At 44.3% G+C, this 21,802-nt stretch overlaps 1 protein-coding gene across 3 annotated transcripts in view; it reads right to left on the bottom strand.

The window, feature by feature from the left end:
- Positions 1-4,915: 4,915 nt before the first annotated feature.
- Positions 4,916-21,802, bottom strand: part of ppp2r5cb (protein phosphatase 2, regulatory subunit B', gamma b) — a 48,414-nt gene continuing 31,527 nt past the window's right edge. For all 3 annotated transcript variants that reach the window (XM_083642578.1, XM_083642577.1, XM_083642579.1), the window contains 12 exons: positions 21,234-21,344; positions 21,002-21,094; positions 20,671-20,801; positions 20,484-20,543; positions 19,360-19,468; positions 19,002-19,055; positions 17,403-17,573; positions 16,879-17,006; positions 16,625-16,726; positions 14,272-14,344; positions 12,915-13,034; positions 4,916-8,021 (listed from right to left, as the gene is read on the bottom strand). In XM_083642578.1, the coding sequence (XP_083498704.1) occupies positions 7,887-8,021; positions 12,915-13,034; positions 14,272-14,344; positions 16,625-16,726; positions 16,879-17,006; positions 17,403-17,573; positions 19,002-19,055; positions 19,360-19,468; positions 20,484-20,543; positions 20,671-20,801; positions 21,002-21,094; positions 21,234-21,344 (1,287 nt within the window). In that variant the 3' untranslated portion in view covers positions 4,916-7,886. The remainder of the gene's footprint in view (positions 8,022-12,914; positions 13,035-14,271; positions 14,345-16,624; positions 16,727-16,878; positions 17,007-17,402; positions 17,574-19,001; positions 19,056-19,359; positions 19,469-20,483; positions 20,544-20,670; positions 20,802-21,001; positions 21,095-21,233; positions 21,345-21,802) is intronic.

The following is a 21,802-nucleotide window of genomic DNA, read 5'->3' as shown; positions in this document are numbered from 1 at the left end:
GTCTATGGGAAAATAAATGGCGGATGAAAATCTCGTACAGCGCTGAAGCAGGAAGTAGGCGGTCACTTTGCCTCTCTATATGTGGCGATGAGAAAAGCCTCGACTCTCTCATTCAACAGCAGCGTGGGGCAAGTTACTCGCACTATTTACCCAACTGCACCTTGTCTGTAACGGAGCCCACAGCATTCGAATTCCACTCACACCACTCACACCATTGACTTTATTAAATAGTCATTTTAAGTCACAACTGTAAAATAGCTGATAGCCCCTATATCCAAAAACACAATTTGTCACTCATTGAGCCAAGTAATATTATGTCCAAGAAAGCCTACAGTGAAGCCACTTTACAGACAGCAACACAGGTTGCCAGCCAGGCCTCTTCAGATGTTTCAGCACCGAGGCACAGCCCTCGGGTTCAGCACCACCGCAGATGGACAGCGACAGGCTGTCACAGACAGCACCCTGTCTGCCCCTGTCTCCCTCTCCCTCTCACACAAAGACAGGCGCGGACTGCATAATCGGGCACGTCGGGCCGATGCCCGGTGGCCTGGCCTGGCCTGCAAAAAAAATAAAATAAAAAAAATGGGGGCCCACTGTGGAGTGGGCCCAGGGCGGGCGCACCCTCTGCCCCGGTGTACCCTCCGCTACGCGTTACTTTACTGCCCAACAACACTGTCCAAGAGAGGGGAGAGGAGAGAGGGGAAGAAGTGGATACAACACCATGCAGCAGTCGTGTTTGCTGCTCTGCATCCAAGACCCCCAGGGTGTCAAGATGAGTCACTCTCTGGCTCCTATCCTCCCGTGGTAGCTGGTCCTCTCTCTCCACCATTCAGCCACAAAAAGCTGTGCTGCTGCTGAGTCATACCCACCCACCTATCTCTCTCACACACACACACACACACACACACACACCATCAAATCCCTCCAGATTTGGACATTATACTCACACACACACACACACGGACGCAAAAAATGGATTGGCATACAAAGAAAGACACACAAGAGACATACCCAGACATAGCCTATAGATTCACATGCACACAAATGCCGGAGTAAAGCAGTGAAAGCTTTTCCTCAAATCCGATTGGATGCAGTCACAACGGGGTCGACGCTCAAAACTTATGAGCCCTGTTTCCATGGCGATAGGGTCTGACATTCTTTGTCGTGACAGGATGTCTTGTGGTTACCGGGGGAGTCCTGAGGGGGGTTGCACAGCGAGATTTGATCACCGACAAGACAGTTAAAGGAGGCCCTCGGGACCTCATCGTCACAAACGCAACACAGCAGATTTGAAGTAGGAAAACGCCACGGCACTTTCACTGCAGGGCAAAAACAATGAATCTAAATGAGCTCATCTCTGAGCGCAGGAAAACGATTAGATGAGGTGTGTGTGTGTGTGTGTGTGTGTGTGGGGGGGGGGTGATGTGAGAAAGAGGGAGATAAAGTAATTTAAAACATTGACGTAATTTGATTCCTCAGTGACGCATCAAGCCCATCAAAGGAGTCTTTTCTTTGAGATAATTGGGATGCCGTGTGTTGATAATTATGCAAATTGGGTTATTTCATTTGTGAGGGACCATTTGCATGCTCATTAGGGCAGTCATTTAGGAGAAACAAACTATTTTAAAGCCATCAAACAGACTTTGAAGGAATAGAAACGACACGACTGAAGAGTTGGAGAATGGAGAAAGCTATTCTGACAAATCTATACCCGATGATGCCAGTGTCTTTTGGAATGTATCATTATTGCCATGGTGGCGTTTTAAAAAAGGTGAAAAAGGTCAGAATCCCTTCATTCTCCTGTGCAGGTTAATTTCAGTTCAGCGCGGATTCCAGCAGGGGTGCTAGACACAAGACACGAGGGGAGGGTGGCTGCCAACCGCCACTGCTGTCTCCAAAATGAATGGGGAACTGAGTGACCTCAGACAAGTCTGTTAAAGAGCTTGAAGATGTCTGAGAATGGCTGGTGAGGGCACCTAGCAGCGTCCAACAAGAAATCTGTTCATGAACACATGATTTATAAATCTTTTGATTGGTATGAATTCAGTTAGAATGCTGGTGTGCTAATTTCATGAATGCGTCTCCTTTCAATATTTCAAAAAATATTTAATCAGTGACATCATTATTGACCAAAATAATGTGCCACTGATGTCACAATGTCTATGACATCATCAGTGACACCATTATTGACCAAAATCATCTTATGACATCACTGATGATGTCATAGGCACTGATGGTGTCATAGGCATTGTGACATCAGTGATGTCATAGGCATTGTGATGTCATCAGTGATGCGACGTTGAACCATTGTGCGCTGCGCATGCCAATAGAGCATGTGATTGTGCGCTGCGCATGCAAGAGCAGGTGAGGCCACGCAGCAGCCGAGCTGCGTGCGGCGAGCCCGCGCAGCGGGTCTGCCCAATGCCGGAGGGGAAAAAATGATCGCAGGACCACTCTACTTCCAGCCATGAGAAATAATGTATTGTCTTTAATGTTGAGGACAATTTGTGACTAAAGTGATTAAAACAGCAAACATCAAAAACTTCAATTATATGAATAAAAAGCTAAAATGACAAAGCTTGAGATCTTGACCCATTGTGTCAGAAATATGTTGTGTTTTCAGTCAGCTGATGTCAGTCTCTTTCTACCTCCAATAAAATGTTCTCCAATGTATGATAGATCTGGAGATCTATGTTGACTGAGAAAAGTCGTTGGTTTCAAAGGGAAAAGACGGCACTGGACTGTTTTTCTCTCCTGTATTACTCTAAAAACCGCTGAATAGAAATTAGCATAATTCACGTACAGTATGAAAGCGATAATTTGTAACTCAATCAACAGCACAATGACCAGAAATGATGGACGTTTCCCCATTTCGTCCAGAAGGTGGCATCAAAGGACTATGAAAGAAAATGCAATAAGGGAGGTTACACTGAAACTGGCTTTTAGGTTGTTAGACTTTTGTAAAGGAAACATTATGCTAAAATGTGAAGAGTCTTTGTATTGTTTCTTGGCTGTTGAGCTGGAGGCAAATGGAAAATGCTATTAACTAAACTACAAATGATTTCCTGACATATTTCATCACCAGGGATAGTTGTAAGAAAATGTAATATACAGTACCTACCTATATTAAATGTGTACCTCCATCCCAGAATTACTCCCCAAACAATGTTGCTTGTAGCATCAGTAGTCAAGTAGTCCTCCACTAACAGCTCCTCCACCAACAGCTCCTCCACCAACAGCTCCTCCACTAACAGCTCCTCCACCAACAGCTCCTCCACCTCTGTGATCTGCAAACCTTTATCAGGACAGCTGGCACTATAAGGTCATGAACAAAGGAGACGAGAAAATCTGTCTCCTTCGGCACGTCTCCAGGGAGTAAAGTATGATTGTTTGTCTTATGATCAGCAGTCTGTGAAATACTGTGCTTCCTAGATGTGAGGTGATTGGACAATCAGGTATGAGAAAAAGTAGGGATGTCCGATATCATCGGCTGATATTAGCATAAAAATGTAATATCGGAAAATATCGGTATCGGTTTTTATGCCAATGATGACACACAACTTTAAGCCGACATGCATATAATATACATCAAATTCTTGAGCTACTTCTGCTCTCACTCAAAATGTCAAAATATAAGCGATGTGATGTATAGTTTTTGAGCGCGAGTGTGTGGGTTTTGTGTTTGTTTGGAGTCGTTTTCTTATTTAGCACGGAGAATGTTTACATTTGGAAAGCCTTGTTGCATTTATGAATGCATCCAGTGGGGCATCACAATAAAAGTAGGCATAATAATGTGTTAATTCACCCACAGGAGATAATGTGATGTTGTTACCTGAAATTAGTTTTGGTGAAAAAAGAGCCTGCATATATCGGTATCGGCCGATATCCAATCGGAAATGAAGAGTTGGACAATATCGGTATATCGGCCAAAAAAAAGACAATATCGTACATCCCTAAGAAAAAGAATACAAAATGACGATGAAATCAAGATCTGAAAGTTTATGTAGGCTATGTTAGTATATCTTCGTACATATATAGGCTAGAACTCTCCTCGTAGAGACTGAATTTCAGCGATGATGCTCAAGTGCAGGTGCTGTCTTTCACCCCGCCTCCCTTCTCTTCCTGACAGAGGAGTGGTAACGAGAGGGTGAACTAACGAAGCAGCTGTGACATTTTTGGAATGTAGCCAAGCTTCCCTGTAACCTTCCCTTGATCTATTCGTCTAGCCAACAAGTACAGGGAAGGGAAACCGATGCATTCTGTTTGACAATTACAATGTAAGGTCATTTTCTAAATACCCTTCAGGATTGACCGCTGTTTGAACCAAAGTCAAAGTCGAGCAAGTCCTAACAAGTGCTTCTCCAATTAGGAGGGACGTGTTACTCAGTGTGAATGTTTTGAGGACAGCGTGTACTGTGAATATGGGATGTCAAACCCTCCTATAAGAGACACTGCATGAAATAGGCCACGCCCATCACGGGGGAAAGCACCCCATTCGCTCCCATACACCAGCGTCATTTTCCTTGAATTAAACATAGCTAAAAGCTGTTGTGTGGTGGTGGGCTGCGCAGACAACAAATGTAAAAAATGGCCAATTAAAAAAAAAATTGTACTCCCGAGCAAAACAAGGAAGCCATTGAGAATTGGCGAGAAGAAAAATGTGGATTTAGCTGTCAAGGAAGTTGGGAGTGTTCATCTTCCGTATACATCATCTTTGTGTGCAACACGTGACATAGGAGAACGCCTTGGGGGAGGGGGGAGTTTTTGTTTCCGCGTGGGCGTGGTTTCTGAATGACGACACGCTCCCGCAGTGTCCCTATGGGAAAGGCTGGGATCCTGGGCAGAATCTAGAGAGCCGATTGGTAGAAAAAGACAGACTAGCTAATAATGACACGCACATTTTTTTTTAGGATGAAAATATAAAACTCACATGTTCTCTTTATTTGCCATATTATAGATAGATGTACACCACTGGAGATTTGGATAAAAGCAAACACAAAAAGCTAATGTATGCAGGATCTCTCAACACAGGTCTGGAGGTGGAAACAAAAAAGATGTCCGTTACAAATGTATTTAAAAAAAACTACCCAAATTCTATACGGTTTCTAAATGTAAATAGTCACGTGTTGAAGTCTGTGCCACATACCAACTGTCTGCAGTTGCTAATAACCTCTGTGTTCTGTACACGGGGGTACTTTGTACAAAATATGAAATCTACCATTTAATAATAGTTATAACATAAAATAAAAGTACGCTATATGTACAATATTAGAAGCCATTTAGTACGAGACGTATACTAAAAGGACACTTGCAAAATAATCATCCTTTTTCAACGAAAAACAAAGCTTATGTCAAATGAAGAAAGCTCCAAAGAAGCAGTTATTAAAGCCATTTCATGAACAACAACAGTCACCAACGGGACACTCCTCTGCTCCGGGGGGGGCGGACAACGGGGCCGTGTTGCTGCGCTACTCGTACAGCACACCCCACAAGTCCAGAGGAGGCGGAACACTGAACACTGATGTGATGGAAGATTTTTTTTTTCTTCATTTTACCAAGACTTAGGGGGAGACGTAGGGGATGGGATTTTGGTAAAAGCATGAAATCATTGGTAAATGTTATTTTAAGACAAAAACAAGGAGAGAATGAAACAATGGGTTATTATTTACAACTTGCACATTCAGTCCAAAACACTGACGGGTGTGTTCTGCAGGCCAACAAGGAACAAATAAAACCACGACAAAAACAAGTCGCAAGCGTCCAGATTCCAGAAGCAGATCAAACAGAAATAATGATCCCCTCAAGGGTAGTGGGCTTCTACTGAGGAAGTGCAGCCAGTGACGAGGACCGGGGGGGGGGGGGGGGGGGGGCAGACAATGGGCGCAAGGACACAAATGAAAAGTGGAATGGGATAGAGGGGGGGGGGGCACAGAATGAGAAGTTGCTATGGGAGGTGGTTTCCTCTCCCGCGAGTCGGCTAGCGGTTATCAGTAGGCACACAGGAGAGCAGCTGACCCCGCCCACGCGCCGAGACGGACAGCATCACGGATTTCAATTAGTTACGAGTTTTTTTTTCTTCCAGTTAGGTTTCCATTTTCTTTTCTTCAAGTTTTCACCAGGAAGTGCTTGTTTGTCGTTGAAGTGGTCGGGGGGGGGGCGGGGCCTAACTCCTCTGCTTCCCCCTCTCTAGCTTCACCACTCTATACGATGCTTTGTAGATTGAACAAGGCGTGTGGTGCTGTCGTCAAAGCAGCTCGGACGCACTTTGCCGTTAACAAGGTGTGTGCGGAGTTCGGTACGGACTTACGAACGCGTCGTCGTTCTGGAAACCGACGTTTACAATTTTTTATGGTTTTGGCATTTCGATAACGCTACTACTCTACTCTCAGCCGAGCCGACATCCCCTTAGACTATAAAAGGCACTGTGAAAAGAAAGGCTCGTGTTTGACCTGTTCAAACCAAACGTATCTCGTCGATGAAGCGAACAAGCTTTTTGATAAAGAAAAGGGTCTTGCTTGAGAGGAGTAGAAAAAGCAAAGCGACCAGCAACGACTCCCCCCCAAGAACAGGCGCCTCCCTTTTGATTCCTCGCGCGACCGCACTGCGATATGATGTCTGCATCTCAGCGAGGGGGGGGGGGTTTGTAAACTCTACGACTAACGAACATCGTCATCTCTCTGAACTCTCGTAAGCATCATGGATGACAGTGACAAATAGTGTGCGCTAACGAGCATGCTAACTAAACACACGAGCTAAATGACTGGACTAGATCTACAGTGTGTCCCCTCGTGTAACTGGCGCAGCAAAACCAGGCTTGAGCTTGGACTGATTCCAATCAAATACATCCACAGGTATAATTATGAACAATGACACATTGTTTGAGCCACCAACACACTCCGCAACCAACCTGTGCTAACGTATTGCCTACTAACACAATTAGAAATAAAATGAAGTGAAGTTTAAGTGGAGTTGGCACCAAACCATTCTTCTACACAGGAACGGAGATCCACTGGATGAAGAACCTGGAACTTGAACCTCTGGCAGGCCAGCACTTTCGGATGAACAGAACCGCGTTACGACGCTTGTAATCCAGACACAGTCGCATGACGAGATGTTGTGCTGATCAAGCAAAAAATCCATGAATCATCGCAGGGCATGGAAGATGTACTGGGGGGGGGGGGAGGATATCAAGCTCCTACGCTTAGAGCACTAACCGCTATACAGATTGGTAAGTGTGCTTTCTTCTCCTTGCTTAAGGTGAGAATAGCTCATAACATTCATACTATGTAGGAAAAAAAATATTAACAGCGGTTTAGTTTAAGTTGTGAGAAAAATAGCTAATGTTAAATATATAGAAACAATAATTTTTTGTTATTATCAACCGATTTCTTGTTGTCTTTTTTTAATCAAACTAAAGAAACCCTCTACTGAGGTTACAGTTGGGGGCTCATATTATTTGTACAAGCACCTGACATCGATAAAGAGGAGGCAAGAGAAAGACCGCTCACATACAGAAGAAAGGAACACCTGAGAGAAATGACCAGAAGGGGGCAGCACAGCACCCCTAAAACATTGACAAGTCGAGAGGAGGGGACAGGCGGAAAAGAGGGAGGAGAGAGAGAGACAAAAAACACTATCTTGGGTGACGTTCAGGGCATGGTGCATGTTCTGGTCATGCCAGGCCGTCCAGCACCAGGCATTTTCAGTGTCAGGTGGAGCTGGGGGCTCTTGAGTTCAGTTCTGTGTTTGTGCTGGACTGGACTGAGATACCGTAGTTGTGTTGTTGTTGTTGTTGTTGTGCTGGCCTGGGCCGCGGTGGGCCTGTGGTTCCTCTGTGGTTCCTCTGTGGATGCTGTTGCTGGTTCATGGTGGTCGAGGAGAGTCTCTTAGTGGCCGTCATGTGTTGTCAACATGTCCACGGCCCTCCGGTGCGTCTCCAGGGCACTGACGGTGGAGATGTCCTGGGGAAGCTCCGATTTCCTCCTCATCAGCGGACGGTCCATACGGTGGTCCCTCTGGAGCTGGAGACATGGGGTGAGAGGCAGAGTGGACAGTGGTCAGGACACATTCAGCATAAAGACACACTGTAGAGGTACAAACATAAAGCCTCACAGACAATCCCCACTGATTCAGTGCTCTTGAACCTTCTGCACAGCAGTTTATGGTGACCCTGGCTGGTCTCTAGGTTGCGTCACGTGTTCAGAAACTGGACAGACAAACCCTGTCTTTATTTCGTCACAGACGCCACACATGCAATTGGAGGCGCCGTGAACTTTGTCCCCCACGTTTGACCCATCCTGGCTCGTCCTCCTCCATGGTTCAGGGCAGAAGCGGTGGGCAGCTGCAGTGAAGCGCCCGGGGACCAACTTCTTCCATCCGCCGCTGGTCAGACGATGATCTTCTGCATGTTTTTAGTGTGTGTGTGTGTGGGGGGGGGGATGGGTCCATATTGTTATGTGGAGGAAACCCCAGGGCAACATGGGGAGAACATGCAAACTCCAGAAAGACCCTTTCTGGAGACGAGATAGCCCACCTGGGCACCAGGCACTGATGGCTTGGGGAGACATACCGGCCAGAGCCAACAGCATCTCAGGTGGGAATCGAACCCGGGACCTTCTTGCTGTGGGGCGAGAGTGCGAGACAAGAACACTACCACTGTGCCACCGTGCCTGTGTTGTCAACATGTCCTGAAGCTGGTGAACAGAAGGGAACAGCAGTGTGATATTCATCACTGTCACCTTCAAGTTCTCACCTTTGAAATAATATTTCAAATCCTCGATCCTGATCAAGGGGAAAAAAACACATCAGACTGCCCTCTCAATCACCCTGTTCTTACACTTTCAACAAACAACATAGCAAAGATCATACAATCTGATCCAAAACAAAAAGGTGTCTCACACGAGTTGCACAACAGATCCGATTTCCCTCGACAAACAGTTTGCCTCCATTCATTGTCTAAGAGAAGCGAGGCGGCAACATGAACCTGGCCCAGAACGTGATGAGAAAGGTTATTACGCAAATGAAACAACAAGTGCTAGAACCAATCACATTCAAGTGCTAGAACCAATCACATTCAAGTCCAACAGAACCAATCACATTCAAGTCCAACTGCAGCTTTCAAATGCACCGGGTCATCAGGTCATTACATTTTGATTTCTAGTTGCTCTTTGTCTTTGAATGTCTTCCCAAAATTATATGACCATCATGTTCGTCCGCTTTGAATAATCCTCTTGTGGCGATGGCCCAAACGATGTTGTTATAAATTATAAGAAATAGGTTTCCAGCCATCAGTCTGTTTTTTTTCCCACTCACCTCCACACGCACACACCCACCAGCCATGTCAACCAATGATATGGCTCTGATTTACCCGCTTTCGGAAAGACCGGCCCCTTACAGTAGGTCCCTTTACGATGCGACGCACAAATCAGTAGGGTGAGAATTAGCAAGAAGAAGATGGAGCTGCACTTCATAAGTCTCCTCAGAAGAAGATGGAGCTGCACTTCATAAGTCTCCCCAGAAGAAGATGGAGCTGCACTTCATAAGTCTCCTCAGAAGAAGATGGAGCTGCACTTCATAAGCCTCCCCAGAAGAAGATGGAGCTGCACTTCATAAGCCTCCTCCGCAGAAGATGGAGCTGCACTTCATAAGCCTCGCCAGAAGAAGATGGAGCTGCACTTCATAAGCCTCCGCAGAAGAAGATGGAGCTGCACTTCATAAGCCTCCGCAGAAGAAGATGGAGCTGCACTTCATAAGCCTCCGCAGAAGAAGATGGAGCTGCACTTCATAAGCCTCCCCAGAAGAAGATGGAGCTGCACTTCATAAGCCTCCTCCGCAGAAGATGGAGCTGCACTTCATAAGCCTCCCCAGAAGAAGATGGAGCTGCACTTCATAAGCCTCCGCAGAAGAAGATGGAGCTGCACTTCATAAGCCTCCTCAGAAGAAGATGGAGCTGCACTTCATAAGCCTCCCCAGAAGAAGATGGAGCTGCACTTCATAAGCCTCGTCAGAAGAAGATGGAGCTGCACTTCATAAGCCTCCGCAGAAGAAGATGGAGCTGCACTTCATAAGCCTCCCCAGAAGAAGATGGAGCTGCACTTCATAAGCCTCCTCAGGCATTTGTGCCGTTGAGTCCACGTTTGATCCGCGTGTCCTCGTGAACCTGGCAAAACATCTCTCATAAACTTCAGGAAATCAATGGAGGATCTGACAGCCAGACGTCTCCTCCTCTACTCAGCCAGATAAGCCGGTCACGGTGACAGCTGGGTGCCCGTGTGACTTGACTCAAGCTTTGTGCATTTCTGTTTGAGAATTAACTGAACTGTGGTTGGGAATACTTTCTTGTTTTTTTTCTCTAATATATACTGTAATCTTTGAAAATGTAACTTGGTGGTGTGGTTGAGTTTAAATTTTGTTTTCATTCTACAGCGTTTAATAACATTTGTTTGCGTGGTAAAAAAATAAAAAAATAAAAAGTAACCAGGGTTCATGGGTATTCTGAATGCATGCATCGTGCCTGTGGGGTTTAACACCGACTCAAACCTTTGACCGGTTTAAACTAGGTCAAACGGCTAAATCATTTATGAAGGAGGGTGACAAGAGATTGTTGTTCTTCCTGGAATGTAACATTACCTGAAGTAACCTCAAATATTTGAGCTGACAACTTTAGCTCCGGTCGGCTAAACAAGTCATGTTAGCCTGCTAGCCTACCTATCCCATCACAGCCAAACACCTGTATTTAACTACCGTAAATTCCGGACTATAAGCCGCGGCTTTTTTCCCGTTTTTTGGCCCCTGCGGCTTATATAACGGTGCGTCTTATCTATGGATTTTTTCAGAAAAAAAAAAAAAAAAAAAAAAAAATCTCTTTTTTAGCACTCTTTCTAACTATAAATCCACTTCTGTTTTAATTTCCTCTCTTGCCCTCTTTTCACCACACCGCGGACACTGTGTGCACTGTAAAAATAAACAACGGTGGTGTTGTGTTATGTTGTTTTGTTGAAATGTTGTAATACGGTAAATGGGAGCTTCCTCAAACAGCCATCTCTTCCCGACAATCCCCTCTGTGCGTGACCACTTACATATGGTAATTACGGTAAGCAAACGGCCACTCGGGCAACAACTCCCTCCCCCGACTACCAGGAGAAAATCACAAACTTCAGCGAATTCACACAAAGGAAGATCAAGGAATATTCACAACAAGACGAGCAGTAGAAGCAACACTCTCACTTACCATGGGGAAGGTACGCAGAAATTCACACGAGGCAGCTTTCAAGTTGAAAGCAGTCAATCTCGCATTAAAAGAGAGCAGCCGCCGATCAAACAGAGCAGCCGCGCGTAACCTGGGCAAAAGGGACTGTCCGTCCGGGGGAGAACTACTGAACAACTCCCTCCCGACTACCAGGAGAAAATCACAAACTTCGGCGAATTCACACAAAGGAAGATCACGGAATATTATAGGAGTGTGAAAACATCCACAATTACCAACGGGTTCCAAAACGCTGGACTGCTGCGGGATGAAGAGGATCACCGCTGCGGGGACTGCCCCCTAGTCCGATACCTCACGAGTCCGATACCTCACGAGTCCGACACCTCATGGTTTTGGGTTAGGGTCTGGGGGAGGTTAGGTTTAGGCGTGGGGGTGGGAGAGGTTAGGTTTTGGGTTAGGGTCTGGGGGATGTTAGGTTTAGGCGTGGGGGTGGGAGAGGTTAGGTTTTGGGTTAGGGTCTGGGGGAAGTTAGCCTCTTTTTTCGGACTCGTGAGGTGTCGGACTCGTGAGGTATCGGACTCGTGCCATGGCACCTGAAGGAGAGAGGAGAGTGGTTGACGAAGCCACCCTGAACCTGTTCGTTTCCGACACTGAAGATGAGGACTTTGGTGGTTTCAGTACGCAGGAAGAAGAGGAAGACGAGGATTAGTGACTTGACTTCTCTGGTTACAGGTTTGCTGCACATATAGCCTATTGTTGTGTGATTTTGTCTGGGGATTAGTGACCTGACTTTTGTTTTGTTTTGTTGAAATGTTAATAAATGGGAGCTTCCCCAAACAGCCATCGCTTTCCCGACATTCCTCTCTGTGCACGAACCCTTTCATATGGTAATTAAACATCAAAACACCCGCGGCTTATAGTCCGGTGCGGCTTATAGAAGAAAAAAATAGTCAATTTTGGTCCCGCGGCTTATACACCGGTGCGTCTTATAGTCCGGAATTTACGGTAGCTCCCCCGCTAGAGAAGCATAATTTCAAGATTACACTTTACACATGATTTTATTTAAGCATAATTGCAATGAATACAATTATAAAATACAAAACAGGCCGACATAAACAAATACGAGACCAATACTTGACCCAAGACATGCTCAGTGAAACGCCCACTGTAATGGATAGAACAGAGTTGAAAGTACATTAGGGCCATGTTGGAGACAAGGTGAGTCATTTGCAGTGGACATTAGATCGTTTCCTGGCCATGAGGCCGCTTCTATTCCTTATGAACGTTTTACTTTGAAAGCAAACAAAGTAGAAAACAAGGTGCGTGAAAGTAGCAACTTGCTAAAAAAATGTGTCACATAACTCAGCCCATGACTAGTGCATTTTTGTGGAAGTTTGTTGGAGGGCTTGAGAGATATACAGTAACTGAAGCAAGAGAAGGCAAACAAAAAAAGCTTTTCTCCAGACTGCCAGAAGATAATACTGACCACTGACCAGAAATATATATTTTAGCTAGAAAAAGCAAAAAAGCAACCCTTTCAACAGTTCTATTACAGAGCAGAGCAAACGTTTACACAGGCCATGCATATTTTACATCAAGTCTCTGTGTGCTATTTGAGCACCAACCACAAAAGCCTACAGTAAAGTCACACCACTGTCGCACGTACGCAATCACAGCTACGCCCACAAAGCAACGGTCCATTTCTTACCTGTATGGCTTCCTCCTCTACAGTCTTCTTTAGCATCTGGTCCACTGCATCGATCATGGAGGCATCTGTCTCCATGTCCATTGGACTGCCCAAGTCCATCCCGTCGAGGTACAACATGAACTGTATGGGGACGAGAGAAGAACATGAGGAAGGACTGTGAGGCAACACACGCCACAGGCTGCAAGACCAAAGTTAACAGCGAGGGGGCAGACACATCTAGACTTAACAAAATATCTTTTTGCAGTGTAGATTGCAATTATTGACATTAAAATGTACATGGGTTAGGTATTTCAATAGGTCTAGATATGTGAAAAGGTGTGGTAGTGTGAAGGAACAGGTGTCAACCGCCTGTCATTCACAATCACACTCAATGCATGAACTTGTGTGCATGCTCCTGCTTGTCTGTTATCACAGACAGCCCCCAGGTGTCAGCTGGGTGTACGGGCTCCCTCAGTACACAAGTAGGACCTCTGGCAACACTGTAGCCAACATTCAATTCCTGAATTTACAACTATGCCGCTATAGAGAGGCAAAGGGACCGTCTACTTCCTGCTTCAGCGCTGTACCAGAGATTTTCATCCGCCATTCATTTTCCCATAGACATTTTGTAAAATGCTTATAAAAATAGTTTTACTTGGTCAAACCAAACGGTTCAGATATATTTACAAACAGGAGAGACCACATAACATTTCACTCGGACCAAAACTTAAAGAAATTGCAGATTTTTTTTTATTTTATGTCGTTTCTTAAGTTTTGGTCCAGGTGAAATGTTCTATGGTCTCTCCCAATTATAATATTAGCTCAACCGTTTGGTTTCACCAAGTAAAACTATTTTTATAAGCATTTTACCAAATGTCTAGGGGGAAATAAATGGCAGATGAAAATCTCTGGTACAGCGCTGAAGCAGGAAGTGACGTTCCACTTTGCCTCTCTGTGTCATCATCCACGCAATTTATTATGATCGTTTGCACCCGTTGTCGTCATCTATGCGATTATTCTTCCTGTATTCCCGCAACAGGATAATTTAGCGCACATGCTGCATGTTTCTCTGCCCGCTTCTCCGTATCAATTTTCATTCATTTTCATTTCATTACCAACCTGACATAAAAAGATTGCAATTGAGTTCACTGCTTGTTCAGTCGCCTCTATTGGATTATTTTTTCGCAGCAGTGACAAAAATAGCCCTCGATATACCAGACCAGGACCTTCAAGGGGAATTGAAAATACTGTGTAAGACACACTTATATCACCAAATTAGACGATTGGAAGATATACAATTGCGATACATGATTATCTACGATTCATTGTGCAACCCTGGCTTCAGTAGGACCGCTTGTGTTAAAGGCTCTCTGCTCACCTGTGGGTTTGACTTGGCCAGATTCTCGATCCTCAGCCACGCGTCTTCTCTCTCTTTCCACTTGGCTTTCTCTCTAACACACACAGGACAAGAAGATTAGAAAACTCCACCGTCAGATCCGTTACACATGGATCTGTGATGTTCACTGCAGTCCTCAAGTTTGTGTTGGGGTTTCCTTTTTTCCTGCGTCTTTGATTTGATTTGATTTACTTTATTGTCCACCTTAGTGGAAACGTGTCTTTGGCTTCTCTTCACAGCACATACAGTATGTTACTTTCTTGCTCTCAACCTGCTTCATCTTCCCCTTCAGTTAGTGATTTCAGATTTGTTTCGATAGATTTCCCAGAATGATTTGGTATCATTCTGTTGCTCTCTTGTGACACTCTTCTACCAGCCTGCTCATCTGTGCTCTTTCTAGTGGCATCATGGCAGAAAACACCAGCCTGACAACTATCTAACTATCTAACTGGATTCTCCTCGATGTGAACTACAGAGAGAATCTCTGTTTGGGACACATCGACTGTTCATTGTGCCCTGCTTTCATGTGTCAATACTATGTAAATACCATCATTTATTTATATTTGAATTTCAGGCAAATTATGTGACTCATTTGAATTTCAGTCAATTCACAATGAAATCGTATTTTAAAGTCGAAGTGAACCGGAGGCGAATGCAATAGCACGAGCGTCAGAGACTGAAAACAAATTGAGAGGCGGACCATATACGTGTCGATGATTTGATTTGACAATTCTGTCGGCTGGCTTTGGCATTGGTCAATCATGGCGTGTTCCACCCCCAAATCGAGTGGGATTCAGCGTGTTGTCGTGCTACGCGAGTGGGATCCGCGGAGTACCAGGCAGCCACTTGCTTCGTGCGGAGCGAGCGGACAATCCGATGCATGGGTGCTGCCCGCCCGCCTGAAATCTCTGAGGGGAGACCCCTGACTACCACACTCTCAAGCGCGCGCCTTTTACGCTATTTCTGTAAATACGATATTCCTGGAATGCCCGTTTTAACGAGCCAGTTACATTTCTTTGCATTCTTAGAGATTATAGTTTTTGTTTTTTGTTCATGTTTCATGCAATTGGCCAAGTTAGTACCGTAATTTCCGCACTATAAGCCGCACCGGAGTATAAGCCGCAGCAGCAAAATTGCCTGTTTGTTACATATATAAGTCGCACCGGACTATAAGCCGCAGGTGTTTTATTTTTTATTTTATTTATTTTTTAATTGTGTTTTAATGTTTAATTACCATATAAGGGTTCATGCACAGAGGGGATTGTCGGGAAAGAGATGGCTGTTTGAGGAAGCTCCCATTTATTAACATTTCAACAAAACAACATAACACAACACCACCTGTGTTTTTTTTTACAGTGCACACAGTGTCCGCGGTGTGGTGAAAAGAGGGCAAGAGAGGAAATTAAAACAGAAGTGGATTTATAGTTAGAAAGAGTGCTAAAAAAAAGATTTTTTTTTTTTTTTTTTTTTGGGAAAAAAGCCATAGATAAGCCGCACCGTTATATAAGCCGCAGGGCCAAAAAACGGGGAAAAAGCCGCGGCTTATAGTCCGAAATTTACGGTAGTTAGTTTATGGGATGGGAATTCTGCCAGATGACAGGCACTAGGCACCATTTTCTACTTAATTTGGAAGAGAAAATTATCCTGAAATGAAGATTTGATTGACAGCTGCATGTCGTGATATGGTTGGTTGAAATGGGGTAGAAATTTGATAGTACTAGGTGACGTCAGCAAACTGTAGATTAGTGTTATCAATGAAATCTTGAAAAATGAACTTTTGATGTGAAAAAGTGTGAAAAACTAAAGGAATTCGATTTTTGAGATTTTCTTTGCATACATCATTAAATAGGTGCACTGCATACCCAGGTATTTAAACTAAAAGAAAAGAAAAGTCATTTTTGGGTTCAGCTCGACTTTAAGGGCAACTGACAGCCATAACACACACATAACATAAACATACTGTATGTTTAGATGGAGAGAGCAATAGCATTATAACCGTAAGAGCAAGAGTGAGTTTTTCCAGGTGAAAACCAGTGAGACTCGTCCCCTTTACCCAAGATGCAACACGTCTTGTGGCCGCATTGCATTCTGGTCTACAGAGGCTAGTGTCAATGCAGAAATTGGTCATGTACTGTAGCTCCGCCTCTTCTACGATCAATTTCTCCTAATATGACTGTTAAAAGTGCAAAATGCTACTGTGAGTAAGACTCTTGCTTGACAGTGTCTGAAATGGCTGTAAATGGAGAATTGCATTCCAACTCGACCACGCTGGACTGAGCGGTGATCGCTCCCCCTCTGCTCAATCTAGAAGCAGACGGCAGGCTTGGGGCCTTACTTGCTCTTCTCTGCCCTGAACTGCTGCGTGCAGTCGTCAAACAGCTTCTGGTTCATCTCCATGAAGAGTTTCAGAGCATTGTAGATCAACCCGTGGATCGTCCTGCACACAACACAAAGAAGCAGAAGATTACGGAGGGCCAACTCTATTGACGTTCTTATTCACGTTCTTACGCTGCCATGGCCTCTCCTCAACAGGAAGACCCTGAGATAAACAGACAGTGGAAAGACAGTGTGGTGCTGTTGGTGACTCACTTGTTCCAGTGGGTCTTGGAGTTGCGGTAAAGGGCGGGAAACATGATGGGCAGAATCCTGGCGGCGTTGTCACTGATGAGGCTCATGATGTACTCGTTGTTCCAGTAGTACAGCGCTCGCTCTGCCACCTACAGAACACGTTGAGTTTATACCACAGTTACGCACACGTACGCAACTTCAGGGCGGAAAACAGCGGAAGAGACACACACACAGATTGCAAGGTACACGCAAGCACTAATCCAGCTGGTTGAGAAACACATGTGCAATACATGTGCCATAAACATACAGGAACACACACAGGTCACGTGACAACACAAGTCTATATAGCAGGGTACACAGACGGAACTTTAGAGAGGAAAACACCACAAGTGACACAGAGATTGCAAGGTACACGCAGGCACTAATGCAACCGGTTGGAAAACAAGACACTTATGCATGCGTGCGGCGTGCAATACATATAGCACAAACACAGAAACAAACACACACACACACACAGATCCCGTGCACAGAGAGGGATGTCCAACCTGAAAGTGCGGACTGGACACACACTGGGCCAGCTGTCTGAAGAGAGGCTCCATGACCTTGACAAACTCAGAAGGCTCAATGACATCCAGGATCTCCTCCAGTTCATTGAGGAACATCACCTCCTTTGGACTGTGGGTCTTTGGCCAGTACTTCAACAGAGCCATCACCGTCTGCAAAAGACAGGACAACAGGCTTACAATGGGGCTGAGGATGTCTTTTGGACAGGTGGTTTGTCCAGCTGATCGTTGGTGTACGAGACCACAGACAGAGTATGCAACATTATCCGGAGAGATACAGCGTACACACAGTAATGTAGTGGGACTCATCGTGAGGGTGATAAGACTGATTCAAACAATAATAATAAAAAATGAATGGAATCTGAGGTTGAGAAATACATTCATTTGTATATCAGTGTTGGTTTATCATGTGGGACTGAAGATGTAAGCAGGAAAGAGAGGAAAAAGTGACCGCCTACTTCCTGCTTCAGCACTGTACCAGAGATTTTTATCCGCCCTTTATTTTCCCATAAACATTTCGTAAAATGCTTATAAAAAGAGTTTTACTTCGTCAAACCAAACGGTTCAGTTATATTTAGAAACAGGAGAGACCATAGAACATTTCACTCAAAGAAAACTATAAAAAACTACATCGAAAAAATATTTTCTTTAAATCCGCAATTTTGTTACGTTTTGGTCCGAGTGAAATGTTATGTGGTCTCTCCTGTTTCTAAATATATCTGAACCGTTTGGTTTGAACAAGTAAAACTATTTTTTATAAGCATTTTACAAAATGTCTACGGGAAAATAAACGGCGGATGAAAATCTCCGGTACAGTGCTGAAGCAGGAACTAGGCGGTAACTTTGCCTCTCTATTAATAGACGACAACCTATTTAAAATGCAATAAAATAGACAGCGTTTTGTTTCCCTATCGATTGTACTGAAATCAAACAAGTCAAGCATTAAAATGACCTCCCAATATTTAGCAAAAGTTTCTAGCATAAATTCAATGCATTTTCTCTGGCCTTTTCCAAAGCATTCAGATCATAAAACCTGGCAACCGCGGACGGCATATTAAAGACTACACTACTTCACATATTTCTGATGGAAAGCCAAATTTAGAGAAGCGCACGTGTAGTCTGAATCAATGATGTTCCTCCTCGTGCATCTCAGCCTTCCCTGAAGAGCGTGCACTTGGTCAACTACACTCTGTCTGAATTATGGTTCACTGTGACTCAAACTCAATGAAGTACAATTAGTAAGCATTCGCTTTAGAGTTTATTCTCACTAATGAATGCTGGCAGTGTAGTAATCTGTGACGCACACAGGGAGGCTATAAAGTAGCAGTAACGTAAGGCAGTTTTGCAGCTGCACAACACATGCAAGAAACACTGTTCTGATCAATACTAACAAGAGGACTGGCAATCACCAGACTGATCGCACGACGACTGAGCATGTCAATGAAATGCCATCAAACAGAAGACTGAAGCAAGCGACTCTGTGTGTTGATGGATTAACTAAGTGTAGCTTGGTTAGAGAGGATATAAGCCCAAGTCAAACAACGATATCTGATTTTCATCCATTCATAAATCAAATCTTACCGGTTCTGTGAGTGTGCTGTCCTTCTCTAGGAACTGCACCACACAGTAGGCCAGCTAATGGGGAAAAGAGTTATCAAGAGATTAAGAGTTAGCAAAAAGGTTATTCATTCAAACAAAATCAGAGCATGTACAACACAGATTTAACCCATTGATTCCTGATGCAGCATTTGCGTGTATATCCCTCATTTGTGTGTGTAACCCTTTAAGACCGCAAGGGATACACACACAAATGCTGCATCAGGTATAAATGGGTTTAAGTTTTCTTCTTAGAAGAGCAACAGAGAGATAATGTTCTTGCACAAAAGTGAATGAGGGAAGTGGAGTGTCACCTGTGGGTGATGGACACTAAGAGACTCACCTGTGGGTGATAGACACTAAGAGACTTGACTTTATGTAAAGGCAGAAGAACTTTCAACAGGAAGATCTTGTGCTCCTCTTTCAATGGCAATGCAAATCCATTGATTATGCTGCGAGGATCAGAGAGAAAAGGATTGTCATAAGGGAAATGCATAAAGGAAATGCAATGCTACAGTTGTGCTTAGGGTGGGTGGCAAGTCAACTAAATTCTTAAAAAGGGACAGCTCACCCTAAAATCCAAAATACATATTTTTCCTCTCACCTGTAGTGCTATTTATCCATCTATATCGTTTTGTGTTTGTTGCCTGAGTTTTGGAGATATCGGCCGCAGAGATGGCTGCCTTCTCTTCAATACAATGGAAGTGGAGGGCACTCGGCTTGAAGCACCAAAACAAAATACATTTGAAAAACTCTTTCCAGAAATCAGGACCCGGTTACTCAAGATAATGCACAGACTTTGTTGTGAGCAGTTTCATGTAGGAACGATTTTCTTTTGCAGTCTCGTGTAAGAACTAGCTAGCAGCTAGAGGGTGTAGTTCGGTCAAGGGAAAATAGTTCCTCCATGAAACTGCTCATAACAAGGTCTGTGGATTATCTTGAGTAACGGGGTCATGATTTCTGGAAAGAGACATTGCTGTTGAGTTTTTCCAAATGTATTTCTTTGGCACTTTGAGCACCACAAGCCGAGTGCCATCCAGTTCCATTGTATTGGAGAGAAAGCAGAAACTCTGCCGCCGATATCTCCAAAACTCAGGCAACGAACACAAAACGATATAGATGGATAAATGGCACTACAGGTGAGAGGAAATATATGTATTTTGGATTTTAGGGTGAGCTGTCCCTTTAAGCAATAGCTGGTATTGTTGTTTGCTTTCCTTTGGTTTTGCAACAGAAGATAGTACCCATTAAAGACATGCTAATATTAGTGTTATTTTTAGCAATCAAAGATTATGACTCAATTGGACTCTGGAAGCGTCAGAGACAGGAGACATGCGTCTATGAAAGTGCTTCTTTCTATTACTGAAAACCATTGCTGGCAATGGGGCAAAAGCAAAAATGGTATAAAAGGTGCCATGTTTTAAAGTTTAGTGTTCAGAAAAAGTGGTATTGCTGTACCTCCCTTACCTGCCTAATATTTCCAGTAATTCTGCTATTCCGTTATGATGTTCAGTTTCATAAATGAAGCTGGGGAAAACAACAAGCACACCAAAAACATGAGGACGCGTCAAGGTGACACATTGATCAAAATGCAAACCCGTTAAGTGTTCACAACACAAATGTCACTCATGCATCTAACTCAACCACTACTTACCTATAAAATATGTAATTAATCTGTTTCCTGATGAACGCTCGCAGGCCCAGGAACTTTCCATAGATGCGATGAAGAGTGGTCTTTAGAAAGTCTCTTTCCCTGGGGTCTTCACTGTCAAAGAGATCTAACAGCTGGCCACCAAAAAGTTAAATAAAATCAGACACTGACACTGATAGCATTCAACTGAGCGCTCCAATCATTTAAAATACAAAGATCTATCAAAAGAAAAAAAGTATGCTCAGGGTCATCATGGATGTTCATATTTTGCCGTCTTGCTGTCAAAAACAAACACCTATAACACTGCATACACACTCCCGTTGTTGACACTCACCTGCATTACAAATTTCTGGTCAATATACTTTTTCGCTATATTTGGTTGAAAGTCCGGCGACTCTAAGAACCGAAGGAAGAACTCATAGACGAGCTGTGGAGAGAAGGGCACAGACTTAGACACTGGACAGGAAGCGCAAAATGGGTTGATTTTCATCAACTCACAATGAGGTGTGTGTGTGTGTGTGTGTGTGTGTGTGTGTGTGTGTGCACGCGCGCGTGTGTGTGTGTACCTGCAGATGTGGCCATGCAGCCTCTAGCGTGGGCTCATCTTCCTCAGGGTCAAACTCGGCCCCTGTGGGGTTGGACGATGGCGGCAACGTCCTAAACATATTCACAGAAAACTGGAGAACAGACGGAGAAAGTTAGGTCAACACAACAATCTGCTGAAAATCTAGAGACACTCAAGACTAGGAGTCCACTGATACCATTCTCCATATAGATATCAATTACTGAACCAAACTCTTACTTTGACAGAACAAACCCATTAGTTTTGGAGTCACTGGATAATGACAGGTTTGCGTTGCATGTTTGTGTGTTTTTAGCAGAGGTTCTTATCTGGGGGAAACCCCAGGGGAGCACGGGGAGAACATGCAAACTCCACACAGAAAGGCCCTTTTGACGAGATAGCCCACCTGGGCAGTGTAGGCACTGAGGACATGGGGATGGGGACACACCCTCAGCGCCCACAGTGTCCCAGGCGGGAATCGAACCCAGGACCATCTTGCTGTGAGGTGACAGCGCTACCACTACACCACCGTAAATCCATGTTCCTTCAATACTGAGATATCCAATAGCCTCG

The sequence above is a fragment of the Poromitra crassiceps genome, assembly GCF_964638095.1.
Source record: "Poromitra crassiceps genome assembly, chromosome: 9".
Classification (NCBI taxonomy): Eukaryota; Metazoa; Chordata; class Actinopteri; order Beryciformes; family Melamphaidae; genus Poromitra; species Poromitra crassiceps.
The sequence above is the reverse complement of the archived record's forward strand: the minus strand, read 5'-3'. Positions and strand labels throughout refer to the sequence as shown.